General features: G+C 45.9%; 1 protein-coding gene across 3 annotated transcripts; it reads right to left on the bottom strand.

Moving 5' to 3' along the window:
• Positions 1-2,960: 2,960 nt before the first annotated feature.
• si:dkeyp-120h9.1 (Y+L amino acid transporter 2-like) lies at positions 2,961-13,248 on the bottom strand. 3 transcript variants are annotated; one of them, XM_061267727.1, is made up of 12 exons: positions 12,990-13,248; positions 10,182-10,417; positions 9,720-9,895; positions 9,490-9,632; positions 8,518-8,643; positions 8,261-8,405; positions 8,059-8,182; positions 7,686-7,789; positions 4,518-4,614; positions 4,218-4,367; positions 3,954-4,137; positions 2,961-3,779 (listed from the first exon to the last, which is right to left on the bottom strand). In XM_061267727.1, exons 2-12 carry the CDS (start codon positions 10,314-10,316, stop codon positions 3,685-3,687), a joined length of 1,479 nt encoding a protein of 492 aa, XP_061123711.1. In that variant the 5' UTR covers positions 10,317-10,417; positions 12,990-13,248; the 3' UTR covers positions 2,961-3,684. The 3 variants fall into 3 exon arrangements, with proteins under 3 accessions (XP_061123711.1, XP_061123710.1, XP_061123709.1); XM_061267726.1 differs by having other exon boundaries at positions 12,994-13,248; XM_061267725.1 differs by lacking the exon at positions 12,990-13,248 and adding an exon at positions 11,458-11,512.
• Positions 13,249-13,267: the final 19 nt, after the last annotated feature.

Genomic DNA, 13,267 nt, shown 5'->3' with positions numbered 1-13,267 from the left:
GTGTGTAACTTGCCTGCTCGGGAACCAATCACAAGGAAGCTTTTGTGTAATATGATGCCCCCACCCCCACCCACCATGCATCAGAATCCTTAAGGGGGGGTTCAGTACATTATACATCTGGGACAATGTGGGGGATTCCACCCGTGGGTAAATAAAATCAAATGTACAAGTGTAATACTAAAATGTACTAAAATCAGAGAGGCAAAAAAGGGCATGAGCACAGACGTCATCGTTCCAAAAAAGAACGCAACTTTATTCACATTTATAGTTAAAGTTAAAGTCCCAATGATCGTCACACACACATCTGGGTGTGGTGAAATTTGTCCTCTGCATTTAACCCATCCCTGTGTGATTTTGATCTATCCCCTGGGGGAGAGGGGAGCAGTGAGCAACAGCGGCGCTGCGCTCGGGAATCATTTGGTGATCTAACCCCCCCAATTCCAACCCTTTATGCTGAGTGCCAAGCAGGGAGGCCATGGGTCCCATTTTTATAGTCTTTGGTATGACCCGGCCAGGGTTTGAACCCTCAACCTTCCAGTCACAGGACGGACACTCTACCACTGAGCTGGTATAGCTATAAAAAAAAACAGCACACGCGGTCGGTTTGTTCTTAATAAAAACATTTGGCACACACAACCCCGACTGTACAAACGCATGTTTGGTGTCAACAAGGAAATACATTAGATGTACAAGAAAATTAAAACTCTCGAATTGTAAATTCAGCTCTTGGAAGAGGAACAAAATATTATATATGGCGGATATATTTCCATACCAATCTTACTCACCCAGGATAATTACACAAGCCAACAGCTACATGTGATATTTCATGATCTTATTTTGTGTGCTTCTGCTGGCTAGTGGCACTTAAACAACATTAAACGACATAACTAGGGTTGCAAAAAGGGTGGGGGGAAAATCCAATTACATTTTTCAAAATTCCCAGTTGAATTTCCAATCCAAGTTCCTGCTGAATTTTGAAAATACTGAATTCCAATGCAGAACATTTACCGTAATTTTCGGACTATAAGTCGCACCGGAGTATAAGTCGCACTAGCCATAAAATGCCCAAAAAAGTGAAAAAAAAAAAAAAACATATATATTAGGGGTGTAAAGATACATCGATACACATCGATTAATCGATATAATGCTCTACGATTTATTGGCATCGATGCTAAAGGTAAACATCGATTTATATCGCCGTGTTTGACCTCGGACATTAGACGCGACTTTATTTTGAAATCCAGTTCATTGTTGCTTGCTTTTTCTTTCCGGGAGCAGTGCACCCGGCGTTGTGTTGTGAGCAGAGCACGCACGTGAAAGGGGAGGAGACAACTAGTACGCGGCTCCTGGGCTGGTGCTATGGCTAGTGTCCAAAAAGACGAGGAAATCACCTCCCCTTTAGGCTTCAAGTCATTCGTTTGGAAGCACTTTGGATTCCAAAGAAAAGATGGCTCAACGGACAAGACACGTGCAGTTTGTAAATCCTGCCATGTGGTGATCAAATATTCAGGGAGCCGCACATTTAAAGAAAAAACACGACATCAAAGTTCAGTGTTAAAGTAAGCAATTTGTATACTACAATACCCTTGTAATTTCCTAAATAAAGAGTTTGCAGTACCATGTTGATTTTGCGTATGAATTGTTATAAATCAGGATATTGTTCTATATCTTTTATTTAAAAAAAAAAAAAAAAAACGATCGTAGAGCACTATATCGCGATATATCGTGAATGAATCGCAGCAGGCTTTAAGATATCGGCAAATATCGTATCGTAGTTCTTTATATCGATATATCGTATCGTGACAAAACCCGCGATTTACACCCCTAATATATATGTATATAAGTCGCTCCTGAGTATAAGTCGCCCCACCCCACCCAAACTATGAAAAAAACCGCGACTTATAGTCCGAAAATTACGGTACATATAATTTTGTTTTGAAGTTCCTTATTGAGAGCCAACCTTCAACTTGGTAAATTTAGTCCTATAAAATTCCGTCAGTTCCCATGGAAAGTAGCCAACCTTTGAAATTGAAGGAATTTTGCACACCTATCTAATAGGGGTGTAAATCGCGGTTTTTGTCACGATGCGATATAATATCGATATAAAGAACTACGATACGATATTTGCCGATATCTTAAAGCCTGCTGCGATTCATTCACGATATATCGCGATAGTGCTCTACGATCGATTTTTTTTTTTTTAATAAAAAATATAGAACAATATCCTGATTTATAACAATTCATACGCAAAATCAACAAGGTACTGCAAATTCTTTATTTAGGAAATTACAAGAGTATTGTAGTATACAAATTGCTTACTTTAACACTGAACTTTGATGTTGTGTTTTTTCTTTAAATGTGCGGCGAGATTTGTGCTCCCTGAATATTTGATCACCGCATGGCAGGATTTACAAACTGCACGTGTCTTGTCCGTTGAGCCATCTTTTCTTTGGAATCCAACGTGCTTCCAAACGAATGACTTGAAGCCTAAAGGGGAGCAAATTTCCTCGTCTTTTCGGACACTAGCCATAGCACCAGCCCAAGAGCCGCGTACTAGTTGTCGCCTCCCCTTTCACGTGCGTGCTCTGCTCACAACACAACAACGCCGGGCGCACTGCTCCCGTTAAGAGGAAGCAAGCAACAATGAACTGGATTTCAAAATAAAATTGCGTCTAATGTCCGAGGTCAAACACGGCGATATAAATCGATGTTTACCTTTAGCGTCGATGCCAATAAATCGTTGAGCATTATATCGATTAATCGATGTGTATCGATGTATCGTTACACCCATACTATCTAACTTTGACAATCCGAAAACGTACTGTGATAAATATTAAGACAAGCACAAACTTGGCAGTAAGGCACACGATATGATTCATGAAGCGCGTAAAGGCCAATGCGTTCGAGCACCCGTCCCCTTCCCATGGCACGCTGAGAATGTGCAATGTCAACAAGCCGCCCCTCCCCCAAATAAATCAGCATCATCTCTTTTTTTTTCTGAGAAATAAAGATTTGTTAAGTGCAACACCATAATATTACGGGGGATACTATTTCAACAATATTTGAATTTTTTGCATGGATTAAAGTAATCACAAAATAATGAAGTATGATTTTTTAAAAAAACAAAGATGCAGTGCTACGAGTCTATTTTTGTAATTTTGTACAATTTTAAAATGGAAAAAAATACTGCTGCCATGATTTGATTTTACGTCGGTATTTGTGCACCATTTTGGACCTTCATGTGAAGAAAGTAAGCAAGTTCCGAGACACCATTTGAGCAGTACAGGAGACTCATCCAAACCACGTGATCAAGTGACGCCAGTACAATCTAAAATGAAACCTGATGTAACAATTTTTGGCAATCAATAGGGGACGCTACAAACCAAACTTGTTCCCAGTGGTACATTCATTACGGCTCGCGGCTTCAATGGCAGGAACGATATGAGGTGTGAACCAGTTAAAAAATCCCAACTCCCATGGAGGGGGAAAAAAGACCATAACGCAAAATGTGCAACTTGATGGCTTGCGGCCATTTTTCACAAAATGGCGGCGGGCCACGTAGAGGCAATATGTCTCAAGTGTGCCGGTACTACTTTCTTTTTCATCGTCTTCTTCAGAGTAATATCACCCAAAAAATAAGGGATTGTCTTGAGCAGAGGTCCTTCGGTACGTTTTGTCGTTCTTTCACTCCATCTTGTCAGGGTCGATGTTGTCCAGATCAATGTCAGGCGAGGCCATGCAGCAGTAGCACAATTTTTGGGTCCAAGACGACAGAATGTCTGGAAGGGAAAACAAGCACATTCGGCCACTGATGGACACTAACAAAGTACAAAACAAGTACAAGCATGCTTTGGTGCTTCTCACTGTAACTTTAAGCATGTATGAGCCAGCCGATGCAAAAAAGACAAATAGACAGAAACTACGGCCATAGGCAAAATAAGTGCATCTCTCACGGAGGATTTTGTTGAGGAAGGCAGGCCTGGAGTTGCGCGGCAGGTGGAGACAGAGGAAGTATACGGGCACGCCGGACAGCGCCACGCCGATGCCCACCAGTGAGTTGATGGTGTCGCTGTACAGTGGCACCACCACCAAGAAGATGCTGCACAGGCTGTACACGATGGGGAAGAACAAAGACAGCTGTGGGGGAAACACAGGGAAAGAGTTGGCTATTTAAATCAGGGAGGGGGGGCATTGGAATGGGCAAAGGGAACGCCGACCTTGATGGGTCGATGCAAGTCAGGGGCCTTGAAGCGAAGGTAGATGAGGCTGACAATGGACAGGCCAATGAAGAGCCAGTAGTTGAAGCTGAAGTAGTTGATCAGGCGAAAGACGTCAGGCACCGACAAATACACCAGAGACATGACTCCCTGGGGGAGAAAAAAAAAAGAACACAAACTCCACCAATTGCAAACATAAGAAATAGGCTCAAAATGATCCATTTTCTCACTTCAAAAGTTATTATGTGCATGCTGTTCTGAACTTGAGGTCTCACGCTTAGTTTTGAAGGTGACACTAACGTTAAAAAGCAGAGCGGGAATGGGGGTGAAGCGCTCGACGTGGATCATGGACAGAACGTTGGGGAGATGGCCTTCCCGGGAGCCCACAAAAAACAACCTGAGGAAAAAAATTAATAAATAATTATTCAATTGAGTAAATAATATACAGCGAGTGAAGAACACCATCCATCCATCCATCCATCTTCTTCCACTTATCCGTGGTCGGGTCGCGGGTGCAGCAGCTTTAGGAGGGACTCCCAAACTTCCCTCTCCCCAGCCACTTCATCCAGCTCATCCCGGGGGATCCCAAGGCGTTCGTTCCCAGGCCAGCTGAGAGACAGTCTCTCCAGCGTGCCCTGGGTCGTCCCTGGGGTCTCCTACCGGTGGGACATGCCCGGAACACCTCCCCAGGGAGGCGTCCAGGAGGCATCCTGATGAGATGCGCAAGCCACCTCATCTGGCTCCTCTGGACGTGGAGGAGCAGCGGCTCTACTCCGAGTCTCTCCCGGATTACCGAGCTTCTCACCTTATCTCTAAGGGAGAGCCCGGACACCCTGCGGAGGAAACTCATTTCGGCCGCTTGTATCCTGGATCTCATTCTTTCGGTCACAACCCATAGCTCGTGACCATAGGTGAGGGTAGGAGCATAGATCGACCGGTAAATCGAGAGCTTTGTCTTTTGGCTCAGCTCTCTCTTTACCACGACGGACCGGAACAGAGTCCGCATTACTGCCGACGCTGCACCGATCCGCCTGTCGATCTCACGCTCCATCCTGCCCTCACTCGTGAACAAGACCCCAAGATACTTGAACTCCTCCACTTGGGGCAGGATCTCATCCCCGATCCGAAGAGAGCATTCCACTCTTTTCCGACCGAGGACCATCGACTCGGATTTGGAGGTGCTGACCCTCACCCCGACCGCTTCACACTCTGCTGCGAACCGCTCCAGTGAAAGCTGGAGATCACGGCCTGAAGAAGCCAACAGTACCACGTCGTCTGCAAAAACAGAGACGCGATGCTAAGGTCCCCAAACGCCTCAGCTGCGGCTAGAAATTCTGTCCATAAAAATTATGAACAGAATCTGTGACAAAGGGCAGCCTTGGCGGAGTCCAACCCTCACTGGAAACAAATCCAACTTACTGCCGGAAATGCGGACCAAACTCTGGCATCGGTGATATAGGGACCGAACTGTTCTTATCAGTTGGCTCGGCACCCCGTACTCCCGAAGCACCCTCCACAGAACCTCCCGAGGGAAACTGTCGAACGCCTTCTCGAAGTCCACAAAACACATGGGGATTGGTTGGGCGAACTCCCATGCCCCCTCGAGGATCCTGCCGAGGGTGTAGAGCTGTCCACTGTTCCACAGCCAGGACGAAAGCCACACTGCTCCTCCTGAATCCGAGGTTCGACCTCCCGACGGACCCTCCTCCCCAGCACCCCTGAATAGACCTTACCAGGGAGGCTGAGAAGTGTGATTCCCCTGTCATTGGAACACACACTCCGGTCCCCCTTCTTAAAGAGGGGAAACACCACCCCAGTCTGCCAATCCAGAGGCACCGTCCCCGATGTCCATGCAATGTTGTACAGGCGTGTCGGCCATGACAGCCCCACAACATCCAGAGCCTTTAAGAACTCCGGGCGAATCTCATCCACCCCCGGGTCCTTACCACAGAGGAGTTTTTTTAACTACCGCAGTGACTTCGACCCCAGAGATTGGAGAGTCCCCCTCAGAGTCTCCAGGGCACTACTTTCACAATGGAAGGCGTGTAGGTGGAATTGAGGAGGTCTTCGAAGTATTCTCCCCACCGACTCACAACGTCCCGAGTCGAGGTCGAGGTGAAGAACACCATGTTACACTTAATAATTTTCACAGAAAAATAAATGTAAGCACCAAAACACAAACTGTATTGTTTGGACTTGATTTATGCATCTTAGCCCCCCCTTTTTTTTATTGTTTTAACAGAATAATGATATGAATGTTACGGCACTTGAGAAAGTTTATCTTTCGACTTTTGGAATTTGTGAGTTCAATTCGGTCAAAACTAGGGGTGTAACGATACATCGATACACATCGATTAATCGATACACACCGATTAATCGATACACACCGATTAATCGATACACACCGATTAATCGATACACATCGATTAATCGATACACATCGATTAATCGGTACACATCGATTAATCGATACACATCGATTAATCGATACACATCGATTAATCGATATAATGCTCTATGATTTATTAGCATCGATGCTAAACGTAAACATCGATTTATATCGCTGTGTTTGACCTCGGACATTAGACGCGACTTTATTTTGAAATCCAGTTCATTGTTGCTTGCTTCCTCTTTCCGGGAGCAGGGAGCAGTGCGCCCGGCGTTGTTGTGTTGTGAGCAGAGCAGGCATGTGAAAGGGGAGTCGACAACTAGTACGCGGCTCCTGGGCTGGTGCTATGGCTAGTGTCCAAAAAGACGAAGAAATTTGCTCCCCTTTAGGCTTCAAGTCATTCGTTTGGAAGCACTTTGGATTCCAAAGAAAATATGGCTCAACGGACAAGACACGTGCAGTTTGTAAATCCTGCCATGCGGTTCTCAAATATTCAGGGAGCACAAATCTTGCCGCACATTTAAAGAAAAAACACGACATCAAAGTTCAGTGTTAAAATAAGCACTTTGTATACTGCAATACTCTTGTAATTTCCTAAATAAAGAGTTTGCAGTACCTTGTTGATTTTGCGTATGGATTGTTATAAATCAGGATATTGTTCTATATTTTTTATTAAAAAAAATAATATCGATCGTAGAGCACTATATCGCGATATATCGTGAATGAATTGCAGCAGGCTTTAAGATATCGGCAAATATCGTATCGTAGTTCTTTGTATCGATATTATATCGTATCGTGACAAAACCCGCGATTTACACCCCTAGTCAAAACGTTTGACTGTCTGAACTCTTGGCCACCTGGGGGCAGTATAAGACAACCCCGGATGCTGTATATATGAGCCAATCAAGACTGCTCGGTAAGGATAAAAGTCTCTTTCCACGGAGGAAGAACAACATCCCTGTAAGTATTGTTATATTGTCTGCCCATGTGCGCTGCTGCACCTCCTTGTCTCACAAAAAAAAACAAAGTCAAATGAAATGTCCTAAACAAGTGTATCAATGAGCTCATCAAACTGTGACCTGGAGGCAGCGATGATGGAGGAGTTGAGCCCGCCGTAGCAGGAAATGGCCACAGACAGCGGGATCAGCCAGCGGGCCCAGCCCAGAACCTCGTCTGCAAATGTCTGAGGAGAGAATGGTGGCGCCATTTGTATTTGCGGTCAAAAGGAAGGCAGCAGATGGCCATGTGCAAACAATTACAGCGCACTAATCGCATGGCCGGGCCGCTAAAGTAATTAAGTCGCCCGGAAGACTTTTTGATCGGAAGTTGAGCGGACCGGCTGCAATATTAGGTACACCTGCGCCGTCCGGCAACATGCAGACCGAGAACAAGATTCAAAAGCTGCGCTTTGATTGTGGAAAAAGTTGCGCGAGCGGCGTAGGAAGTACTGACCACGGCGACGGCGTCGCTGGCGAGCACCTCGTCGACATCCATGACCACGTAGTAGGCCACGTTGGTCAAGATGTAGATGACGGTGACGATGGGCATGGAAATGGCGATGCTCAAGGGGAGATTCCTGCCAGGAGAAAATCGAGCGCTAATGATTTGGGGACGAGCGGGCGACATGACATGGTTTACTCGCTTTTCTTTCTACCTCTCCGGGTCCTTGATCTCCTCTGTGATGAAGTTGAGCGTGTCCCAGCCGGAGTAGGAGTAGAGCGCCGAGTAGAGTCCCAGTGCCATGTCGCCGCTGTTCAGCTTGGAGCCTCGGAACGAGTCCGCAAAGTTTTGATCGAAACCTGTCGGCAAAGCAAGGGCAGGCGGATGACGGATGGAGGCAGATGGAGCGAAGGAAGGCGATACGTCGCCGCTCAATTGTAGACTTGAGCGAACGCACTCGACAACTCATACCTTGGCTCAGCTTTACAAAGCCGGCGATGATGATGACAATGAGCGCCAGCACTTTGGCCACAGTGGAGATGACCTGAAGAACGGCCCCCCACTTCACCTTCAAACAGTTCACGCACGTCAACAGGCCTGAGGAAGAGGGTGGGCAGAAGGCATCAGGCCAAAGGAGGTCACTGGGGCAAAAGTGAAGAAACTTTCACAGTGCGTTTGTCAGGCACATAGCAGCTACCTGCCTGCTTGAATAAAACTAGACATACAAGTCACGTTGGCAGCAACGTGTGCCCCGTGAAAATGAGCCAACAAATTTGACTCCCGAGGTTAGCAAGTGCAAAAGCCTCCTCGGAGAGCGGTCAGACAAACGCGGCTGAGATCGGGGAAGCTCGACTCATTGGAGTTAGCGACGGGGGTCGGCCGGCTTGATTTTGCAAGGTCCACGTACATTTAACGAGGCCTGACCCACCCGGTTGGAGGTGTTATCAGCTTTGAGCAAACAAGCGCTTCGGTCTTAACACACTCCAACCCAGACGAGATCAGATGAGTGGGGGGGGGGGGGGAATGTTACTTGGCCCTTGACTGGACACTTGTAAAGCGTGGCAGTGCTACACTAAACTATGAACAAGGAATGCAACTTGTGTCTAAGGCTGAACCATTTTGAAATACAATCTAATTGTGATTTTTTTCCTTAAGCATTTTAACTTTCATAGGTAAAAAACAAATCTGAATTTTCAATCAAATATTTATTTACAAAAAAAAAACCTGAATATTTAGCAAAATTTTGTAATGGGGATTTCGTCAAAACGTGAAGATTTTTAGGGGTTCCAAATTGTATAAAGCAGAGAATCTTTTTTTTCACTACTGACGTGTTTTAAGAGAGATTTTCATGACGTCTCATCTTAGTTTTAAAAGACTGACACATGAGAGGACGGAGGTTTGAAAACATTTTCCAGTGAAGTTTGACTCTGCTGCAAAACTCACAAATAATGGCGGCGGCGATGAGGCGCACGGCGTAATAGGGGGCGGAGCATGTGGTGAAAAAGGGTTGCACCAGGTAACCGGAGAAGGTCAAGGCAATCACCGCCTGGCATGCCGGTTCCACAATCAACAGTGACGTCCACAGCCTGCCGAGGAAGAAGAAGAAAAACCAGACGGGACGCATGAGTGACGGGAGGCGTGTGCCGCCGAGGCCGTTTGACAGGTTAGCGTACCGGATAAATGCCGGGAAGCTCCCAAAGGCCTCCAAGATGTACGCATATGAGGCTCCTGACTTGCGGATGGTGGTGCCCAGCTCGGCGTAACACAAGGCGCCGAAAACAGAGAAGACCCCTCCGACCGCCCAGATGACCAGCGACATGCCGAAGGAGCCGGTGTACAGGAGCACCCCCTGCGATGGTGGAGAAACACGTTGACTCAAAATAACAGGCATTCATTGGATTTTTTTGTATTAAAACTAAAACGTTGCAAATTGGTTGCAGTTGGTTTCTTTTTTTTGTGTGCTCTTGACCTGCATTTGCCTTTTGTTTGAACAGTGAAGTTAATGTGTAATTGTTAGACTCCAACTTGTCATCTCAAAAGGAACAAGTTGCAGTATCAGCTTAGCAATCTTTCCGCTCGCAACGCAAGCATAGTCTGACGCAATCGCGAGCCCCCCACGGCTCCTCTTACGTCACCTTGGGCGACACGAAGATGCCGGAGCCGATCATGTTGCCCACGATGAGGCAGACACCGTGCAGCAGGGAGATCTCCTGCTTCAGGCGTACGCCGCCGCTGCCTCGCGACGTCGCATCCGCCTCCTCCGCGACCATGCTGATGGACTCCTGGCTACCACCTCCAATAAGCACAGAGTAGAAACGCAGCCAGGAGAGTTGGAGGCAAGAGAAGAGTGGGTGGGGACTAGAGAGAGGGGCTGGGACAGGGAGGGAAAGAGAGCGAGTGAGCGAGCGAGCTTGTTGCTCATACATAATGGCAGTTGACAAGCAGTTCCACTCAAGAGTGATACGAGGTAAACGTTGTGGTGTGGCAATCATTCAAATTCGCAGCCGCACGCAAACACGACAACTGAAATGTCTCACAATTTAGTGTCAGCAATCTCTTTAGTAGACATTGTTGAAATTGGTAAGCAAGAGTTTGCGACACAAGTTCTTGGCATTTTTTTGGTGCTGCGTTTGACCTGAGGTATTTGTTGACCTGTTAGCATTTGCAACAAGGCGAGACCTCAACGAGGCGTGAAGTGAAAATTTGAGCACGCTTGCGTGCCAAGAGCACATCGCGGAGAGAGTGAGAGAAGGTGACCGGCGTGCCGGTGGTGCCAGGCGTCGTGTGTGTGTTGGGGGTATGAGGGCTCAGACTTTCACGTGTCATTTCCATACAGTCACATTCCTGGGGCGGGTTAAGACAAGGAAGGGGATTAAAATCCGGTGGTCACCTGATGGCGTCTGCTTAAAACGCTTAGCTTGAAAAGCTGCATTTTGCTTTTACTTTGCATACCAAATGATTTTACCAAAGATGCGTTAAACAGTGTGTAGGTCAAAATACTGGCATGAATGTTATCTGGCAAATATGTCAGCCATCTAGACAGGGATGAGAATGGCAAATGTGAAACAGCAGCACGCACATCTATATACACACATATATACATATTTCCTCATACCAAGTTAAAAAAAAGATTTATAACTGCAAAACAAAATCAGACATTTGAAAATGTCCATTAATGCACTCAGTACTTGGTTGGGAATCTTATTGCACGGATTACTACATCAGTGCGGTGTGGCATGGAGGCAATCAGCTTGTGGCATTGTTGAGGTGTTATGGATGCCCAGGATGCTTTAATAGCGGCCTTTAGCTCATTTGCATTGTTGGGTCTGGTGTTTTTCAGCTTTTTCTTCACAATACCCCACAAATTATCTATGGGGTTCACGTCAGGGGAATTGGCAGGCCAATACGCACCCACGCGTGCGCACGCACGCACGCACGAAATCCAGTTCATTGTTGCTTGCTTCCTCTTTCCGGGAGCAGTGAGCGGCGTGTTGTGTTGTGAGCAGAGCAGGCACGTGAAAGGGGAGTCGACAACTAGTACGCGGCTCCTGGGCTGGTGCTATGGCTAGTGTCCAAAAAGACAAGGAGATTTGCTTTCCTTTAGGCTTCAAGTCATTCGTTTGGAAGCACTTTGGATTCCAAAGAAAAGATGGCTCAACGGACAAGACACGTGCAGTTTGTAAATCCTGCCATGCGATGATCAAATATTCAGGGAGCACAAATCTCGCCGCACATTTAAATAAAAAACACGACATCAAAGTTCAGTGTTAAAATAAGCACTTTGTATACTACAATACTCTTGTAATTTCCTAAATAAAGAGTTTGCAGTACCTTGTTGATTTTGCGTATGAATTGTTATAAATCAGGATATTGTTCTATATTTTTTATTTTAAAAAATATATATATCGATCGTAGAGCACTATATCGTGATATATCGTGAGTGAATCGCAGCAGGCTTTAAGATATCGGCAAATATCGTATCGTAGTTCTTTGTATCGATATGATATCGTTTCGTGACAAAACCCGCGATTTATATATATATATATATATATATATATATATATATATATATATATATTCACACACACACACGGATTTACACAATTCACGAAAATAATTTCGACGGAAAAAAACACGGAGATCCACGGAAAATTCTCATCCCTGAGCTAGAACAGGGTGCAAATGTACATTTATTTAATTTTGGACAATATAGGCACTGTGTTTCCTTCAAGTGTGTGCAAGAGCTATCATTGTTGCAGATGTTCTTGCAGCCGTTTATTGAACAGGACAAACGGTCAAAAGTACGATACAAAATACAATTAAATGCGCTTGCAAGGAGATGCTGTCGGCTACAACTCACACCTCATATAATTGTCATTGGCTTGGGCGCAGAACGAATGAAAAATTTAAAGCAGGAAGCACTTTTTGTTATACCCTAAAACCGCTCCCAAATGTGAACTATCATCAGCTTTGTGCTTTAATTTGCATTGCTCCAAATAATAGTGAGATGAAATCCGGTGACGACAACCTCCCCTGCTCATCGCTGGTCAATGACGTAAAGGGCAGCGTTTTCTTCTACTACTTGAAAATGTTTGCAGTCGTCGAAGAGAAAAATACGACTTTGCTTACACTGATAAGGGCTATCAAGGAGGAAAACGGGCGTCGTGCCGCAGTGACTAGTCACCACGTCTTTGGAAAGCTAACGAGAAGCACAAGCATGTTGCTCGTGCTAACGTTTAGCATGAGTTTATGCCATATGCTAATGTGAAAGGATGCTGCAGACGCTAGCCTGCCAAATGCCCGCCTCGCTGTCTCCCACTTGGCTTCTTTTGCTTTGCTCCCATCCCCTCCCTGGCTAATAATCAATTACAAAGGGGAATCGTGTAGGTTGGGAAGGGAGAAAGAGGAAGACATGTTTGAGGGTAAAAAAAAAACGAACTTACATACCGGCGTGTGCAGCCACCAGGAAGAATGCGTGAGGCGAGACGCGCGGCTTTTTCGGGGCGGTGTGAATGTACTAGCCTGCCCAGATCTGTCGTTAGCTAGCCAGCTAAGCTCCTCTTCCCCAATTCAAAAGTCACCAAGGATGCTTCCGTGGTCGTTTGGGAATTTGTCTGCCCGGCCAACACATTCACAGCTGCACCATTCATAAACCGTGACATGGTTTTCTTGTTTATTCATTTCCAGCCGTACCCCGTTTCGTCGGTTGGCGCAGGAATTT

Source organism: Syngnathus typhle, linkage group LG20 (assembly GCF_033458585.1).
Source record: "Syngnathus typhle isolate RoL2023-S1 ecotype Sweden linkage group LG20, RoL_Styp_1.0, whole genome shotgun sequence".
Lineage (NCBI taxonomy): Eukaryota > Metazoa > Chordata > Actinopteri > Syngnathiformes > Syngnathidae > Syngnathus > Syngnathus typhle.
Note: the sequence above shows the minus strand (reverse complement) of the source record. Positions and strands in the feature narration are given on the sequence as shown.